This window comes from Passer domesticus, chromosome 28, assembly GCF_036417665.1.
Source record: "Passer domesticus isolate bPasDom1 chromosome 28, bPasDom1.hap1, whole genome shotgun sequence".
NCBI lineage: Eukaryota > Metazoa > Chordata > Aves > Passeriformes > Passeridae > Passer > Passer domesticus.
Window position 1 is genome coordinate 4681889 of NC_087501.1, and position 19077 is coordinate 4700965.

The window sequence follows — 19077 nt, forward strand, 5'->3', positions numbered from 1 at the left end:
GGAATTCCTGCCTTTTTTGGGAGCATCTGTTGCTGTCTCCTGAGTTTACACATAGGGGCTGTAAGCCCAGAGCTGCAGTGTCATTGATTTTGTGTCCAGAATCACCTTTATTTGATGTTTTTATCTCTTCAGGGTTTTCCTCCGGGCAGTGAACCAATTCACCTCCGTCCTCAACCGCTTCTTCCTGGATCAAACTCATTTTGAGCTCCAGGTGATTGTCCTGTTTTTTCTGGGTTTCCTTATGGATCCCAGACCTGCTGGAACAGCTGAATCCCACTGTTAGCAGGCTGTGGCTCCCTGAGGATCCCCTCCTCATGGAGAGCTCTGCATTTGGGGCTGGGCAGCTTTTTTTGTACCTGCTCTTGCTTTTCCTTTGTATCCTCCCATTTTAATCTTCTTTCTCTCCCCCAGCTCTGGAATAACTATTTCCACTTGGCCGTGGCCTTCCTCACTCACGAGTCCCTCCAGCTGGAGACCTTCTCCCAGGCCAAGCGCAACAAAATCATCAAGAAGTGAGTTCCCATCTCAGGCCCTTTCTGCTGTCAGGAGGCTCCTTTTGGGCTGTTCCAGACACCCCCAGGGTGGGAGGAGGCGCTGTGGAAATGCTGATTAAGGCACTGTGATAAAGGAGTGACCAGGATAAGGTCAGGGCTGTAAATCAGGGCTGTTTGAAGTTTGGTCAGGCAGATCTCGAGCTGTTGCAGGGCCTTGCCAGGAGTGTCTCCACTGGAAGGTCTGGAATGGAAAGGTTGTCATGATTCCCAAAATGCCCTTAGGCAATTCCTCAGCCTTTATGGAAGGTAGGTCAGAGGATTCCTAAAAGCCCTCCAGCTTTTTAGTCCCCCACCTTTTACTTTTCTTCTTTTCAGAGCCATTCATAGCCCCAAAGCAGCAATGTTTAGTCACTGAGCAGCTTTTACCTCCTCATTCCTTGGAATTGTGTGCCTGGGTATCTCTGAGCATCTTGATGCAGACTTTTGTTATGATTTGTCCCTTTTTTCTGCAGAAGTGGCTTGAAGAAGCCTGATAATGAAATCTTTTTGCATTACCTTGATGTCAGAGGTTAAAGCTTTAGGAAAAAACACCCAAACCCAACCCAAGTGGGGTGGAATTGCAGGAAGCAGAAGGGCTGCAGCTTCCAGGAAATCTGAATTCCCAGGAAATTCTGCTCTCAGCAGTCTGCGGTGCCCTGTGAGAGGGAGCCGTGGTCATTTGTGGCTTTGCCACTCACTCCTTCAGCAGCAGTCCCAGGACCATTTCTGTGCTTGGGCCTTTTCATCTCTTCCTTTTAATGCTTTCTTAGGTATGGGGACATGAGGAAAGAAATCGGCTTCAAAATCAGGGATATGTGGTATAACCTGGGTGAGTTCCAGCTAAAGAATTCTCTTTATTCCAGCTCTCAAGCTGGCTTTCAAATCCTTATTTCCTTATAAAAGCTGCACGTGTTTAATGTGGAGAAATGCACTTATAGTTCAGCTGTTTCAGCACACAAAAACCCCTTTTTTTCTGTGAATAACTGGAAAAGCTGATTTTCTCCTCACATCAGCTGCTGAGATAATTTCTTAGATTCCCTCCAAAGGATATTTTGCCATGTAAAGGATGAGTGGGATTTTTCAGAGAGCCTTTTTTTGTGATTTACAATTCAGCTCAATCATTTCCTTGGGCTGTTCCTGAATTTTGGAGCTGTAACCTGTTAATTCTTCCTTAAGTAACATCCACGTAAAATCTACATTCTGAGCAGAGCATTTGTTGTGTGAATAATGTGCTTAAACATTGGGAAATCCAAATCCTGCCACTGGATGTATTTGACTTTAAATTTCTTGCAGGTCCCCACAAAATAAAATTCATCCCAGCAATGGTGGGGCCAATCCTGGAGGTGACCCTGGTCCCAGAGCCTGAGCTGAGGAAAGCAACAATTCCCATCTTTTTTGACATGATGCAGTGTGAGTTCAACTTCAGTGGGAACGGGAACTTCCACATGGTAAGGGATGCCAGATATAACCCATATATATAATAATACAATATATAGATAGATATTCAGTGCAATATAATATGAAATATATGTACAGTATGTAAAAAGACACAGTATTTTAACATATATAAAATTATTATACACCATGTAATTGTATATTCATTATATATTACTATAAAATAATATGTATATGAAATAATATATATGTATAAGTACACTATAATACTTGTATTTGCAATATGCTCACAATACTGGTATCTTCACTACAAATGTTCCACATTGTCCATAGTGTAAAAGAAAAATAGAATACTTTAAAAAAATAAAAAAAATCCTACCCAAAATTGTGCCAAACTCCTTGGGAAGTCCCTGTGGTTTGTAGGGTTCAGGACATTGCAGCTCTGTCCTGACTGAGCCTTTCCATGACTTTGATAATCCCTGAATTCCCTTTTTTTTCACCCTTCCCTGCATTTGCAGAGCTGTCAATGCTCACCTCTGAACTGTGAAGAGTTTGGAGGCCCTCAGAGGGTCTAAAATGTCATTTTAGCTTTATTTACCTTTAGAATAACAACGTCCATCCCCACAAGAGCCTTTTTCTGGGCAGTCAGATACCAGGATTGTGTGGTGGTTCAGTTCCACCAGAGCTGTGTGGGGTGAGAGAGGGAGGATTGCATTTCCTCACTCCAATCCTGCAGTTTGGGTTTTTATCCTTTTATTGAGCCCTGAGCACAGCCTGACCCTGGCCTGCAAAGGCAGCGTGTGCTGGGGGGGCTCAGGAGCCCCCCAGGGCCAGCCCTGCTCCTGCTCTCTGTGTCACTGAGGGTCTGGTTTTGCCTTTCCAGTTTGAGAATGAGCTGATCACCAGGCTGGACCAGGAGGTGGAGGGGGGCCGAGGGGATGAGCAGTACAAGGTCCTGCTGGAGAAACTGTGAGTTTTATAGAGCACCTGGAGACTCCTTTTATATCTTTTATATTATATGTATTGTTTGTACATGATGTATTTTTATTATTTTATATTTTATATATGATATATTTCTATACTATTTTATATTAGATATTATTTATAGATTATATAGTTACATTATTTTATATTATTGCTATATTATATATATCTTAGATAGTTTATATTACTTTATATTATATATATTATGTCAATATATTATACTTACATATTATTTCATATTCCATATATTATTTATATTTCACATGTTTTATATTATATATGTTCTATATATTATTTCTATATTATACATTATATTATATATATTAATTTATGTATTATATATTATAAATTATAATAATGATAATAGTTGTATTAATAAATCTTAATATAAATTATTATTATTTTAGATTATATGCTATTATATATTTTATGTTAATTCATATTATATATTATTTATATTAATATATTTGATATAGTATATAGAATTATATAAAATATATTATATATTATATATATAGTTTTTATATGTATTATATATTTTTCACACTTTATTGGGCTGCTTTCCCAATGCAAAGAAGCCCTAATTCATTAATTATTCCAGGAAGCTGCTGCAGGTGCAGTGATCTCAGTGCTGTGCAGGTGTTCTGGGGCTGATTGCCCTAAAATGAGGGGTTTATTCTGCACTTAACTGCCCTAAACTGGAGATGGAATTCAGAGTCAGCTGCCAAACTGGGCAGGGGGCTGCATGTGGAAAGTAATTGGGTAATTTTTGAAAATTATCGAGTAATGAATCTGCCATATATTTTTTAAGATTGCTATAAGAGTATTCCATGTAATCAGCAGACTCATCTAATTCTAAAGAAGAATTTTAGTGACAAAAAAAGTATGAAATGCTTGTTTTACTCTAATCTGCTCTAATGTAATCTGGTACTTCTGGGAAAGATTGCTTTATGGCCATTTACTGCCTTCATTTCCTGTGCATGAATGCAGCAGTGCTGAGCAAGCAGTAACATCAAGGTACAGAATACTCAGTTCAAAGGATTCAAAAGCTCAAAGTTAAAGCAAAACTGGACCTTTTAGCAACAAAAAGTCCATTTTTTGACCAGCAAGCGCTGCCTGAGCTGGCTGTCTCAGGTGTGGCTGTGCAGCCCTGGGGGAAATGCTGAGTTTTTGGGGAATTCACCCCAAACCCCGCTCAGCAGCACGGGGGCAGCTGAGCACTGCTGTGTCCTGCAGGCTGCTGGAGCACTGCAGGAAGCACAAGTACCTGGCAGCCCCGGGAGAGGTGTTTGCCCTGCTGGTCAGCAGCCTCCTGGAGAACCTGCTGGACTACAGGACCATCATGCACGACGAGAGCAAGGAGAACCGCATGAGCTGCACCGTCAACGTGCTGGTACGGGGGCCCTGGGCTGGGGACGGCTCAGCTGGGCTGTGGGGACAGCTCCTCTGGGCTCTGGGGACACGGCCCTGGGCTGGGGACGGCTCAGCTGGGCTGGGGACAGCTCCCTGGGCTCTGGGGACATGGCCCAGGGCTGGGGACAGCTCCCTGGGCTCTGGGGACATGGCCCAGGGCTGGGGACAGCTCCCTGGGCTCTGGGGACATGGCCCTGGGCTGGGGACGGCTCAGCTGGGCTGGGGACACGGCTCTGGGCTGGGGACAGCTCAGCTGGGCTGGGGACAGCTCATGTGGGCTTGGGACAACTCATCTGGCTCTGGGGACACGGCCCTGGGCTGGGGACAGCTCCCTGGGCTCTGGGGACACGGCCCTGGGCTGGGGACAGCTCCCTGGGCTCTGGGGACACGGCCCTGGGCTGGGGACAGCTCCCTGGGCTCTGGGGACACGGCCCTGGGCTGGGGACAGCTCCCTGGGCTGGGGACAGCTCATCTGGCTCTGGGGACAGCTCATCTGGGCTGGGGACAGCTCCCTGGGCTGGGGACAGCTCATGTGGGCTCTGGGGACAGCTCCTCTGGGCTGGGGACAGCTCAACTGGGCTGGGCACACGGCCCTGGGCCGGGGACAGCTCCCTGGGCTTTGGGGACTCATCACCCGAGCTGGGAACCTCTCCCCAGGCTGGGGACCCCTCCCCCAGGCTTTGGGCACCTCCCCTGGGCTTTTCTAGACTCCCCTGGGATTATTTTTGATCTGGAGGAGGATTTTAATGACTTCCTCCTGCCATTTTTGGTTAATGGTGTGCTCAAGTCAGGCTCTGGAGCTATAATCACAGAAAGATGGACAGTCCAAAGTCAAATCCTTGATCCCCCAGTCTGGAGCCCTGGAACCCAGGCAGAGAAGGTGCCAGGCTGGTGGCTGGCATCCCTGTGGCCCTGCAAAGAGCCTGTATCACTTTAGACAAGGGAATTCTCTGATTTGTCCCTTTTTGGAGGTGCTGGTGCCCCTGTGATGTGAAGGGCTGGTCCCAGGGATGGATCCACCATCCAGCCAAAATGACAGCAAATATCCCTGAACTGCCTAAAACTGCTGCTCAGGTTACTTGTCTGGAGATGATTCTGAAATCTGGGGTGCTCTGCATTGCCAATGTTTGACTTTCCTCTTGTTGGCAGAATTTCTACAAGGAGAAGAAGCGAGAGGACATTTACATCAGGTAGGCCGTGTCCTTGAGCCTGAGGCAGCTCTGTCCCTCAGAGCTCCCTGGGTGCAGAGTCCTGCACTCCAAGGAACTGCCTTTGCTTTGCTCAGGTACCTGTACAAGCTCAGGGACCTGCACACAGACTGTGAGAACTTCACAGAGGCTGCCTACACCCTGCTGCTGCATGCTGAGCTGCTCCAGGTATGCAGGGCTTGGCATTCCTGGGGCACAGACAGCTCAGAATAACCAAAGCGTTTCTTTTTCTGCTTTTGATGGGTCTTTGAATATGTAGGTACCAGTGGTCATTGAGGGGCTTCACAGTCTTGGGGATTCCACAGCAAAATAGTTATAACTATGATATATATAATGATATCTATGAAATTATGTAGTTGTATATGTAATGATATATGAGGTATAAATAATCATGTGTTATATACATATATAATAATTTTATATTATAAAATATATCAAATAAGTTGTATAATTTAATAATAATAATAATAATAATAATAATAATAATAATAATAATAATAGTAGAGGAAAAGTCATTATTAGCATCAGTTTGTTGCGTGCTCCTGCTGCAGTGAGCTGGGAGAGAATGTATCAGGTTTATATTCCTGCCAGAATGTCTCAGGTTTACATCCCTGCCAGAATGTCTCAGGTGTACATCCCTGCCAGAATGTCTCAGGTTTCTATCCCTCCCTTTGCCTCCGTGAGGGATTTGGTTTGAGTCACCCTGTGAGGATTTGTCTGGGAGGGTTCCAGTTGTTCACCGTTGCCTTCTGCCCTGTCGCAGTGGTCAGAGAAGCCCTGTGTCCCTCACCTGCTGCAGAGGGACTCCTACTGCGTGTACTCCCAGCAGGAGCTCAAGGAGAAGCTCTACCAGGAGATCATCTCCTTCTTCGACAGGGGCAAGGTGAGTGTCTCGCCCTGCTCCTGCAGCAGGCCCTGCCGTGGCAGATTCCCTTTGGGGTGGATTTAGGATTTCCTTGCTGGTGAGTTCTTGGCTCAGTGGTTGGTGCAGGCTGGGGTTGAAAAGCAGATGTGGTTCCACACCAGGCTGGGTTTCTGACAGGGATCCCAGCTCTGCCATCAGCAGGACACGTGTTTGTCTGGAGATATTTAAATCCTATTTCTGTATTGCCAAAGAGTGTCTGGAAGGTGAAGCTGTTCAAGGTTCTGGGTAGAGCAGGGCAGGTGTTTTCCTTCCTTCCCCTGGGAGGGGCTCCCAAAACCTCCCAAGGTTTTGGGCTTGCAGGGAGAGAGGCTGACACTGACCCTGGGAGCTGCACCTTGGGGAGAGAGTTCTGCCAGCCTGACTGGCTTTGAGCTGAAATCAGGGAAATTTAGATGGGATCTTGGGAAGGAATTCCTCTCTGGGAGGGGCTGGAGTGGAGTTCCCAGAGCAGCTGTGGCTGCCCCTGGATCCCTGGAAGGGGCCAGGGCCAGGCTGGAGCACTCTGGGACAGTGGGAGGTGTCCCTGACCATGGCAGGGGTGGCACTGGGCTTTGAGGTCCCTTTCCACCCAAATTCCATGATTCCATGGTGAGTTACAAAGCCAAGGAACCCCTGTCCAAGAGGAGACCACCTGTGCTTCTCTCTCTGCTGTTCAGACCATTCCTTCCTCCTCCCAGTGCCTCAGTCTGTCCTGCCAGGACCTCAGTGGAGACCTGGCTTTATAAATCACTCTCAGATCTCCAAATCACAAGATCTGTATGACTGTAATAATCCCTGCAAAAAAACCCCAGATGCACAGCAGAGTCTGAGGGAAAGCTGGCGGAGCATGAAAGCAGTGCCTGAATTAAAATCAGCTGCGTTTTTATTTACCTATCTGTGCTAATGAAGGCTTTTAACTGAGCCTTTCATGTTGCTTGTGCTCTTCTTCCCCCTCCTGCCTGTCCTCACCCTCTGTGGAGATGTGGGAAAAAGCCATTCAGCTGAGCAAGGAGCTGGCTGACATGTATGAGAACAAGGTCTTTGACTACGAGGGACTTGGTAATCTCCTGGTAAGGCTTTCTTCCTCCATATCCAGCAGGCTGCTGACTGCTTAAATTAATACTGTTCAAGCAGGATAAGCCTAAAATAAATGTATGTTGAAGACAAACAAACCAAGTTAACCCCATGGCTTTGTAAAGGTTAGTAGTAGAATAAATATTTTCACAGTGTCTTTTCACCTCCTAATTAGCATGATAATACCATGTGCAGATGTTTAGAATTCTTGATCTTAACCAAATGAAGTAACAACTAGGGTGTTTTTTCAGGCTCCATAAATCTCATCACCTTGTTATTTCTGTGGTAAAACTGCTGGGCATAAACACAGAGCTAGAGAATCCTCTTGGCTCTGAATTCTGCTTTTTAGTGGTTAAGGCTGGAACCAGATGGTCTTTATGTTCTTTCACAGCAGAATCATGTGCCCAGTTTTATTTCTGCCAGTTCTCTGACATTTGTCACCATTTGTGACTGCTCTCTTTCAAAATATAGTTGTATTTAATTTGTTTTCCCCTAGTGAAGGATTTCAAATATCCTTCTGGAATCCTAAAGCCGTGGCATTGTTCTCATGTCTGCAGAGCAGGAAATGAAGTTGGTTCTGGCCCAGACAAAGCAAATATTTAATCAAGTAAATGGATAAGGATGAGACTGCATCAAAAAGCAGTTGTGAAGTGTGTTCTGAGGGCAGAGCTCAGAGATCAGGAATTGTCCCTGGGAATGTCAGCTGGCAATGCCCTGGAGTATTCCAAAGTGAAAGTGTGCTGTTGTTTTCTTTTCCAGAAAAAAAGAGCAACTTTTTATGAGAACATCATGAAGGCCATGAGACCTCAGCCCGAGTACTTTGCTGTTGGGTACTATGGGCAGGGTTTTCCCTCTTTCCTGCGGGTAAGGATCCTTCCCCACTCAGCTTCTGCCTAAAAGTCACAACTTCTGCAGAGCTTCCAAGAAAATTCAGTGCCAGACTCCTTTTCCTTTCAGTGGCACTGACAGATCTAAATCCTAGGAGTGTTTCAGTGTCTAAAAAGAGTCAAGTCAGAGGTGAAATTTGGTGTGTTAGCAGCTCGAGTGGAGTCTGGGTGTTACAAGACGTTTTTTAGATTATTGATCTGTTCTTCTATGGATTTAAGCAGAATTTATCTTCTGTATTTGTGCTCCTTCTGAAATGTGATTCTTGCTGTTAGAAAATATTCAGCCTGTGAAGAATTTAATTTATCCCATTGCTTTTCAGCCTCAATCAACCGAATTTTCAGGACAGAGATTATTCCAGTGGTCAGGGAGAGTTTGTCCCACACAGAAGAATTCAAGGGCAAAGGTGCTGAGCACTGCTGGATCTGTGTGGAGGACAGGAATGACTCAGATCCAGGGCCAGCAAGGCTGAAAATATTTCTCTTACTTAAAATTCAGGGCCATTTTACCTTCTCAGACTGGAGCTGTTTGAAGCTCTGGTCTTCAGTGGAAGCCAAGCTTAAAAAAAGAGAAGAATGTTAAGTTAGAACTGTGAAAGGAGATGGCATGGAGGGATTTCAACTCCAGGCCACGTTTTGGAATCCATCCCTTCCTGAAAGCACTGCCAGGTGGGAGATGTTTGGCCATGGTCTGGTGTTGGGTGTGTGACCAGACCTGCCAGGGCTGGCACTGTGGGTGCTGCTGGTCAGGAATGGCACTGGGGTGAAATTCCCACCTGTGCCCAGGGCCATCCCTCAGGGAGCTCACACCGGGGCTGGCAGGCAGCAGGCAGGTCCCTGGAGTTAAGAATGTCCCAGCACATTTATTCTGGTACTAAAAACCAGCCCCTGGCTGAGATTGCTGTGCTGGGAGGTGTGAGCAGCCCATGGCTCTGGTTTGTGTTTGTGTGGACAGCCCCACCTGTTTCAGGGTGTCCCTGCTCACTGCAGGTGGCCTTTAAAAGCTCCTTTCCAGCTCTGTTTGATGATTCTCTGTGGAGCAATGGATTTTTTAGATAAATCTGAGGTTCCCCTTGCCAGGCCTGGCTCCCAGGAGTTGCTGTGCCCTCATTCCTTCCCTCACCTCTTCTGTCCAGCTGGTCAACCCTTCCCATAAACCAGCTCTGGGGGGTTTGGGAAGCTCTGTCCCACTGCTTTGTTGAATTGTAATTCCCTTTTTCTTCTCTGCCCACAGAATAAGATTTTCATCTACCGTGGCAAAGAGTACGAGCGGAGGGAGGATTTCAACCTGAAGCTGCTGACCCAGTTCCCCAGTGCTGAGAAGATGACCAGCACAGCCCCTCCAGCAGAGGAGATCAAGGCTTCCCCCAAACAGTGTATCTTTTGGGTTTGGGGCATCTTGGCACACCCCAGAGCTCCCTGTTCCCTGGTGAACAGCAGGAATGGGCAGTGAGGGGATTATTGCTTCAGGGGGGTGTGGAGGCAGGCACTGGGCATGAAAATGGGGCTAGCCAGGGTTGTAAGGGTGGATTTAAAGGCTGTTTGAGGCTGTCAGAGTTAAACAAGTTACTGTCAGGGTGAGCAACAGACCAGGGAGGGTTTCCTGTGTTCTCACTCAGGTGGTGCTGGCTGCTCTGGCCATGGTGGGACCCAGCTGGGTATTGTGGCTGAAAGATGGGAAATGCAGGCTGTGAAAAGTGAAGGGTACTCCCTTCTTCCTTGCAGTCCATTGGCATTATGAAGTGCTGGGGTTTGTGTGTTTTTCCCTGGAAGTCCCTTTGTAAGAAGTGTGAAGTGATTAAGTCACTAAAAGTTGTTGGATGCAGAGCCCTTACTATTTTTTAATTCTTATTTTTCTCCTTGCTGGTGGGACTCCAAGCTGTGTCCCAAGCTCCCCACCAGGCTTAAGATCCTCTGAGTTGTGAGTGGGAGCCAGTGGAGATGCTCCAGATTGCTGCCAGTGGCTCCAGGAGAGCCAAGTCCTGGGCTTCCAGCCTGTGCTCAGCAGGCCAGGCTGAGGAATCTGAAGGTCCATTTTGGCCCTCCAACCCTGTGCACAAAGGCCCAGCCCAGGCAGTGAGAGCAGATGCTTCCTGAGCAATGCTCCTGCCAAGCACTGAATCCACAGAGGAAATTAAAATCCATTCAAGATCAAACTTGGTATCAAAAATGCCTCTTCTGTTGCTGCTTTGTTTCAGCTGCTTCCTTTGCATCTGTTTGTGTTTGTTGTGATGTTCCTGGCTCGGGTGAGCCCGAGCTGCAGAGTTTGGAGGCAGATCTGAACCGTCCCCAAGGTTTGGGGGTGTTGGGTTCCGGGGCTCTGGCACAGCCCTGGGATGAGGGGAGCAGCTGCAGGGCTTGGATGTGGGACAGCATCTCCCTGCACTCCACAAACACCTCCTGACACGAGGAGTGCCCTGATCTCTGTTGTCTTAGGCAGACCTTGCTGCTCCTGGGGCTGATTTTACTTCCAGGCTCCTTGAACCTCCTTTGCCTCAGGCTCTGTTTTATTTCTTTAGGCAGTTTTTTGCTCTTTTGTGACAGAATACCTCGTTCTTCTTTTGGTGGTGATGTGCTGGGGCTGCCAGGTGAGCTGTGCTGAGCCTCAGGGTTCCCTGCACCCAGAGCAGCCCAGCCCCAGCAGCTGAGCACAGGGGGCTGTGCAGGGGCTCAGCAGGGCTCCCAGCTCCCCTGCCTCTGTGCTTTGGGGGCCAGCTGGCTCCTCACTGCAGCCAGGGTGACTTTGGCTCTCAAAATGCTCTTCAGAGCTGCCTCAGTGAATTAAAGGATGTGTGGGGGCTGCCTGAACCCCCCACTGGAACACTGCCACTTCAGAGGGCAGGGCATTCACAGAAACCATCTCCTGATGGGTCAGATTGGCTAAGCTGTGCTTTTCCAGCCAGGGTTTTGCTCCTGTAAAGCCTCAGCACAGTCCTTAGAGCAGAATTTTGGAAAGATGTTGTGCTTGGGGATGCAATTCCTGGGATCTTTTCAATGCCTGTCATTATTCACAGGTACAAAAGCTGAGTGGAAGCAATTCCTTTGTTCAGTTGGCTTCATGAATCTAAAAAGTGGGAGGGAAGGAGCAGCAGCCTCTGATAAATAACTGTGGGGTGAGAGAAGAGCCACACGCATCCACAGAGCCTCCTGCAGAGCCTTGCTGCCTTTTTTCTTGTCTCCCAAAGTAGAAATCAGTGGTGCTGAGGATTCCCAAGCATTTTCAGGGAATTTCAGCACCTGGAAGTGCCCAAGGCCAGGCTGGAGCACCCTGGGGCAGTGGAAGGTGTCCCTGTCCATGGCACTGGATGAATTTCAAGGTCCTTTCCAAGCCAAGCCATTCTGGGATTATTATTTGTAAAGTCCTTTTCTTTTGGGGTTTTTAATTCACAAGGAGCCTACAAACTGCAAGGTGCAACATAATGCCTGTGATTTGTGGTGAATTAGTCAGGTTTGAAGAAAAATACTTAATGAGAGCACAGGGATTTGTGGAAAAGCCTGACAATGGAAACAGGAAGGGTTTTTGTCTCCCTCTCCTGTTTTCCCAAAAGGATTCCTAGTTTTCCATCCTTAACCAGAGCTGCTCAGATGTGCAGTGCTTCATTGTGAAGCCTGTGATGAACCTGCCACCTAATTACAAAGATAAACCTGTTCCTGAACAGATCTTAAAGTAATTTATTTTTCTTCTCCCTCAACATTTTGTGTGTGTTTTCCCCACTAACTTGGGCACAAGCTGCTGTGCCTTTGTGTCTTGTGTAAATTATGTAAATTCCTCCCCACAAACTGTGAGGAAACACTTGAACATTTTTGTGAGGAGGATGGGAGGTGAGGAAAATCACCTTTTTACTCTGCTTCTTCCCAGCTACTACAGAGCCAACGAGGTGCAGCAGTTCACTCACTCCAGACCTGTCAGGAAAGGAGAGAAAGATCCAGACAACGAGTTTGCTGTGAGTCCTTTGCCTTTTGTTTGGTTTGTGGATGGCATTTTGAGCAAGCTGTCACCTTTTCCTTCTCCCTGTGACCAGAGGTTGGGGATGAGAAAGGAGACACAAAGGGCATTGCAGGCTCCACCTGAAGCTGGGGGTGATGCCAGGGGGCTCCACGGCTGGAGCTGGAGCATTCAGCCCCCACCAGAACCAGCAGTGTGCTGCTGGGTGAGCCCAGCATGGGGGTCCCTCCCATGAGGGAGGCGGGCATGGCTGAGCTCCACAGCTTCTTCTGGAAACCTCATTCCACTCAGGAGAGAGTTCAGTTGCAAGGCCAGTATTTTCCTTACACCTCAGATGTCTTTTTTCCCTTCTCTGACCAGAACATGTGGATAGAAAGGACAACCTACACCACAGCTTATTCATTCCCAGGCATCCTCAAGTGGTTTGAGGTCAAACAGGTCACAACGGTGAGTTCTGCACGGGGGCTGCATCCTCTCCAATCCCTCATGGACCAAGCCTTGAGCACCTGGGAATGCCAGTCCTTGCACTGCTGGATGTGGCACAGATAAAGCAAATGATTTAATTTCTCACTCAGCGGAGAGAAACAAATCACAGAACCATGGAATCCCGGAATGGTTGGGGTTGGGACAACCTTAAAATCATCCAGTGTCACCTCTGCCATGGGCAGGGACACCTTCCAGTGTCCCAGGGTGCTCCAGCCTGGCTTTGGACACTCCCAGGGATCCAGGGGCAGCCACAGCTCCCTGGGAATTCCTTCCCAGCCCCTCCCCGCCCCTCACAGAGAAGGATTTCTCCCTAAAAATTGCATGAAGGTGTGAAAGGTTTATTCTGTGCCTCTAAAGAAGGTTCATTCTGTTTCCTCTGTCCCTCAGGAGGAGATCAGCCCCCTGGAGAATGCCATAGAAACCATGGAGCTGACCAATGAGAAGATCACCAACATTGTCCAGCAGCACGGCTGGGACCGGAGCCTGCCCGTGCACCCCCTGTCCATGCTGCTCAGTGGCATCGTGGACCCCGCTGTCATGGGGGGCTACACCAACTACGAGAAGGTCCTGGCCCCTCCAGGGAGCCCCTCTGCAGGGCGGGGACAGCTGGGGTGGCCACCTGGAGAGGAGAAGCTCCAGGGAGAGCTCAGAGCCCTTGCAGGGCCTGAAGGGGCTCCGGGAGAGATGGAGAGGGACTGGGGACAAGGATGGAGGGACAGGACACAGGGATGGGATATTGGGAAGGAATTCCTGGCTGGGAGGGTGGGGAGGGGCTGGGATGGAATTCCCAGAGCAGCTGGGGCTGCCCCTGGATCCCTGGCAGTGCCCAAGGCCAGGCTGGAGCCCCCTGGGGCAGTGGGAGATGTCCCTGCCATGGCAGGGCTGGCACTGGGTGACTTTTAAGGTCCCTTCCAACAGAAATCATTCCAGAATTCCCTGGAGAGGGACTGGGGACAAAGGATGGAGGGACAGCACACAGGGAATGGCTTCCACTGCCAGAAGTCAGGGATGGATGGGAGATTGGGCAGGAATTGTTCCCTGGGAGGGAATTCGATCCCAAGGCCAGGCTGGACAGGGCTTGGAGCTCCCTGGTCCCTGCAGTCCCTTGCAGCCCAAAGCTCTGCAGGCTCTGAGCTGCAGCTGCTCCTGGACCCTGCAGTGTGCAAGGCTGGCAGGAGCTGGCAGGTCCAGTTCCATCTCCTGCTGCCCCAGCCCTGTCTGGGGCTCTGTGCAGAGCTCAGGCAGGAGAAGGAGAGGACAGAGCAGAGTTTTGCTCTGACTGCAAGGTGGAAATGCTCAGCTTTAGTGCTCGCAGGGCAGGACCCAGCTCTTCTGGGCCTCCTTTGCAGAGGGATGAGAAGCTGCTCCTGCCTTGTGGGGCACAGAGGGGCTCGGGCAGCCCAGGTAACAGAAAAGCCCAAACCTGGCCTTTCCCCCTGCAGTAACAGGGAATGAGAAGGCAGGAGAGGCTTCCTCTTGCCAGCAGCCCCTGTGTCTTTGGAGTCTTGTGACAGAGCAAATGATTCAGGGAAAAAGCAGCATTTCCTGTACAGGTTTACTCAGCTGACTTCACTTGAGCCGTGTAGGTTGTTCTTTTTTGTGATGTTTAATTTCAGCTGTTGATTCCCTCCACCTAATGATGAAATCCCCAGCACTGCTGGTTTCCACAAAGCAGGGGAATGTGGTAAAACACTTTTAATTCTCCTCAGCTGTGTCCCAGCCCCATGAAATGAGGTGCACAATTAATTGGGAGAGGGGCTGATTGATCTGGAGTCTCACTCTGCTGATTCCAGAGGAGTTTGGATGCTTTGCCAGGGCTGAATTTGGCCCTGAATCCTCCCATTTTATGAATTAAGGTTGACATCAAGTTTAGAATTACAGAAGTGGGAAAGCAGTTAAAACTAGAAAACACAAAATCTCTGCAGCCACATCTGGAACTACTCATTTCTGGTTCATATTTTCCTATTTCAGCTGCAGATCAGTGCAGAACATTTGGCTTTTGTGGGCGGCTAAAATCTGAGTTTTAATTGTTTCATGGTAGCCAAAACCCAAAGCTGGGGTTTTTAAACATCTTTCCTCTTGCAATAATGAAGCACTTTCAAGGAAAATCCTCTGGGACCAACCCAGCAGCCTTTTCCCAGGCTGACCTCCATCCTGTTCAGGATCAAACCCACAGCCCTATAAACTTGTACCACAGTCCAGTCTTACAGAAGTAAAAAAAAATATACTCAGAGGCTGAAATAGCTCAGAGGGACAAATGAAAAACTTATTAGGCAGTTTATCCAGGAAAAAAAAAAGATTCTGAGCAGGAATTGGGATCCATTTTAATGGGATACATCATGGGAATTGGCACAAATTTAAGTTTTCAGTCCAGGAAAGTGGATTTGTGTTCGTTCAATTTCAAACCAAGACCAGGTTGTGCTGATTAAAGGTGAACTCAGGAGAAGTGGAGACTAAAGGTGCTTTGTTGAAGGAAGCTGGGAGCCCAAATCCCAGCATGGTCTTTATTTCTACTGAATCTTTGTAACCAGCCCCAGGTGAAAACGAGGGATTTAGGGGCTGAAATAAGGAAATTGCAGCAGGAGCTGCTTTGCTTGTGTGCTGTGGGGCACTGACTGCTGGAAAATAAAGAGGCTTTTTTGAAGTCAGAACTTGAGGTTTTGGGTCTGCCACTCACATTTAAGTGAGAAGTAGAAGTGATGGAACCTCAGTTATTCAAATCAGCGCTGGTTTGTGAGAAGGGAATCAGGACTGAGGAAATCATTCTGATGCAGTAACTGTTTTTCCATGTGTTTCACTAGGAAAAAAACTGTGATTTTTTAAAATAAAAAAGTGGGGTTTGTTCCTTTTTCCCAACAAATAACCCTGGTTCTTTTTCCCTCAGCTTGGTGCCAGCAAAATTGGGGTTTAATATGAGGAATAATGGCAGTGAATTGCTTTTAAAGGATCTTCCCCTCAGAGCTGCCTGAGGAAGCAGGGTCTGTGTCACCTGTGTCACCTTCTCTCTGTGCTTCCAGGCCTTCTTCACAGAGAAATATCTCCAAGAACATCCTGAAGATCAAGACAAAATTGAGCTGCTCAAGCAACAAATTGCTATCCAGGTATGGAATTGGGAATGAGCTGGAGGCACTGGGAGAGGGAAGAGGGAATCCTGGAATCCTGGTTTGGGTGGGAAGGGACCTTAAAGCCCATCCAGTGCCACCCCTGCCATGGCAGGACACCTCCCACCATCCCAGGCTGCTCCAAATCGCATCCATCCTGGCCTGGGGAAATTGTTGGTGTTTGTTCAGCACCTGGAGTTCCCTCACTGGCAGCAGCTCTGGGGCAGCAGCTCAGCTCCCTTGCTGTGTCACTGTTTATTTTCCCCTCTGCAAACACAAAACTCTTTGATTTGAATCCTTTATTTTTATCTGAGCTGTTGAACTCGCACCCTGGGGAGCAGGAGGGCTGGTTTGTGCTCCTGCAGCTCATTCTGCTCCTTCCTCCCACCCTCCCTCAGATGCCCCTCCTGGCAGAGGGGATCCGGATCCACGGCGAGAAGCTGACGGAGCAGCTGAAGCCCCTGCACGAGAGGCTCACAGCCTGCTTCAGGGAGCTCAGGAGGAAGGTGGAGAAGCAGTACGGGGTCATAACTCTGGTGAGGGAACCTGCTTTTTCCATGTTTTGCCCCTGAGGAACCCAACTCTCCTTTTTCCACCCATGGGTGGGTGTGAGGTGGTGCCACAGAATTCCAGAATCATCAGGGTTGGGAAAGAGCTTTGAGACCATGGAGTCCCAGCTGTGCCCAGTGCCCACCCTCTCCCCAGCCCAGAGCTCTGAGTGCCCCATCCAGGCCTGAGCCCCCTTTCCATGCAGAAATTCTTGCTGTGCCCACCCTGAGCTGCCCTGGCCCAGCCTGAGGCCGTTCCCTCTGCTCCTGTCCCTGTTCCCTGAGCACAGCCCGACCCCCTGGCTGTCCCCTCCTGGCAGGAGCTGTGCAGAGCCACAAGGTCCCCCCTGAGCCTCCTTTTCTCCAGGCTGAGCCCCTTTCCCAGCTCCTGGTGCTCCAGCCCCTTCCCCAGCTCTGTTCCCTGCCCTGGATTCCCCCCAGCCCCTCCATGTCCTTCCTGAATTGGGGGACCCAGAACTGGACACAGCACTCCAGGTGTGGCCTCCCCAGCTGCCAGGGGACAGTGCCTGCCCTGGTCCTGCTGGTCACTGCTCCTGATCCCACCCAGGTGCCTTTGGCCTTTTTGGCACGTGGGCACACGTGGGCTCATGTCCAGCTGCGTCCATCTGTCCCCCCAGGTCCTTCTGTGTCCAGCAGCTCTGTCCCCAGCCTGGGGGTTGTGCAGGGCCCATGGTGTTGTAACCCTGGTGGCCCTGGGGTCAGGCCCTGGGCCCAGCCTGCCCAGGCCCTGTGCAGAGCCAGGCTTGCTGCAGATCTGCTGCTTGCTCATGATGTTCCCTCCATGCTCAGGCAGTTCCCTCCTTGCTCACGGTGTTCCTTCTTTGCTCACACTGCTCCCTCCTTGATCACAGTGTTCAGTGTTCCCTCCTTGCTCCCATGGTTCCCTCCTTGCTCCCGCTGTTCTGTTCCCTCCTTGCTCCCGCCATTCCCTCCTTGCTCAGGGTGTTCAGTGTTCCCTCCTTGCTCCTGCAGTTCCCTCCTTGCTCCCACCATTCCCTCCTTGCTCAGGGTGTTCAGTGTTCCCTCCTTGCTCCCGCAGTTCCCTCCTTGCTCAGGGTGTTCAGTGTTCCCTCCTTGCTCAGGGTGTTCAGTGTTCCCTCCTTGCTCCCACCATTCCCTCCTTGCTCAGGGTGTTCAGTGTTCCCTCCTTGCTCCCACCATTCCCTCCTTGCTCAGGGTGTTCAGTGTTCCCTCCTTGCTCCCACCATTCCCTCCTTGCTCAGGGTGTTCAGTGTTCCCTCCTTGCTCCCACCATTCCCTCCTTGCTCAGGGTGTTCAGTGTTCCCTCCTTGCTCCCGCGGTTCCCTCCTTGCTCAGGGTGTTCAGTGTTCCCTCCTTGCTCCCGCAGTTCCCTCCTTGCTCCCACCATTCCCTCCTTGCTCAGGGTGTTCAGTGTTCCCTCCTTGCTCCCACCATTCCCTCCTTGCTCAGGGTGTTCAGTGTTCCCTCCTTGCTCCCACCATTCCCTCCTTGCTCAGGGTGTTCAGTGTTCCCTCCTTGCTCCCGCGGTTCCCTCCTTGCTGACGCTGTTCCCTCCCTCCCGCAGCCCCCGGCGCTGACCGACAGGAAGCCGAGCAGGTCGGGCTCGGTGGTGCTGCCCTACATCATGTCCTCCACCCTCAGGAGGCTCTCGGTCACCTCCATGGCCTCCTCGGTGGCCTCCACCTCGTCCACCTCGTCCGACAGCGCTTCCTCCAGGCCCGGCTCCGACGGGTCAGTGACTGGCAGGGATGGACAATGGTTGGCAGGGATGGGCAGTGCTTGGCAGTGATTCGCAGTGATTGACCATGACTGGCAATGGTTGGCAGTGATTGACAATGACTGGCAGTGGCTGAAAGTGACTGGCAGTGATTGACCATGACTGACATTGACTGTCACTGACTGGCAACAATTGGCAGTGGCTAGCAGTGGTTGGCAGTGATTGACAGTGGCTGGCACTGATTGGCACTGAGTGGCAGTGACTGTCACTGACAGGCAACAATTGGCAGTGGTTGACAGTGACTGGCAGTGGTTGAAAGTGATATGCGGTGGTTGGCAATAATTGGCAGTGGTTGGCAGTGATTTGCAGTGGTTGGCAGTGATTTGCAGTGGTTGGCACTGGTTGGCAGCAGGGGGAGGTGCTGTAGGCAGGATCAGGAGTGAGGCACACACGGGCCCTGGGTCTCTTCACAATGCTAATCCCAGTTTATTAGAAACCCATTATTTTATACGCCCTCCTGATACAGGTGGGCCTGATTGGTCAGTTCATCAACACCCCTCACACCATTGGCTAATTAAGAAGACACCTTTGGTAAACATCTAATGAGAAAACAGCTGTTCAAAGCACCAGCTGCAAGATTGTTTTGAGAAGGCTGAGAGAAAGAATTAAAACTCCCCAGAACAATTCCTGGAAAAGTTTATCTCGCTTTCTCTGTCTGACTAAACTGTCACATCCACAATCAGGTGGTCTGAACATCAAGATTTCCTCCATGGAAATACATTTAAAATGTTTCTGGAGGTCAGTGTTGCTGTTCCATGTTACAGACAGGGGTTTGGAGCACAAGCGGTGGGAGCTGAGCCCCAGCTGCTGCCTCTGGAGCC

The 19077-nt window shown here is 49.5% G+C and overlaps 1 protein-coding gene across 4 annotated transcripts in view; it reads left to right on the top strand.

Annotated features, from left to right (window-relative positions):
• Nucleotides 1-19077, top strand: part of DOCK5 (dedicator of cytokinesis 5) — an 80547-nt gene that overhangs the window by 49829 nt on the left and 11641 nt on the right. For 3 of the 4 annotated variants that reach the window (XM_064400319.1, XM_064400320.1, XM_064400318.1), the window contains exons 30-48: nt 133-211; nt 412-512; nt 1304-1362; nt 1827-1981; nt 2812-2897; nt 4149-4305; nt 5475-5515; nt 5611-5701; nt 6297-6416; nt 7418-7507; nt 8271-8375; nt 9630-9771; nt 11981-12062; nt 12255-12339; nt 12702-12788; nt 13215-13391; nt 15845-15928; nt 16327-16464; nt 18044-18210. In XM_064400319.1, the coding sequence (XP_064256389.1) occupies nt 133-211; nt 412-512; nt 1304-1362; nt 1827-1981; nt 2812-2897; nt 4149-4305; nt 5475-5515; nt 5611-5701; nt 6297-6416; nt 7418-7507; nt 8271-8375; nt 9630-9771; nt 11981-12062; nt 12255-12339; nt 12702-12788; nt 13215-13391; nt 15845-15928; nt 16327-16464; nt 18044-18210 (2046 nt within the window). Of the gene's footprint in view, nt 1-132; nt 212-411; nt 513-1303; nt 1363-1826; nt 1982-2811; nt 2898-4148; nt 4306-5474; nt 5516-5610; nt 5702-6296; nt 6417-7417; nt 7508-8270; nt 8376-9629; nt 9772-11980; nt 12063-12254; nt 12340-12701; nt 12789-13214; nt 13395-15844; nt 15929-16326; nt 16465-18043; nt 18211-19077 lie in introns of those variants that run through there. The other variant, XR_010350942.1, reaches the window with a different exon arrangement.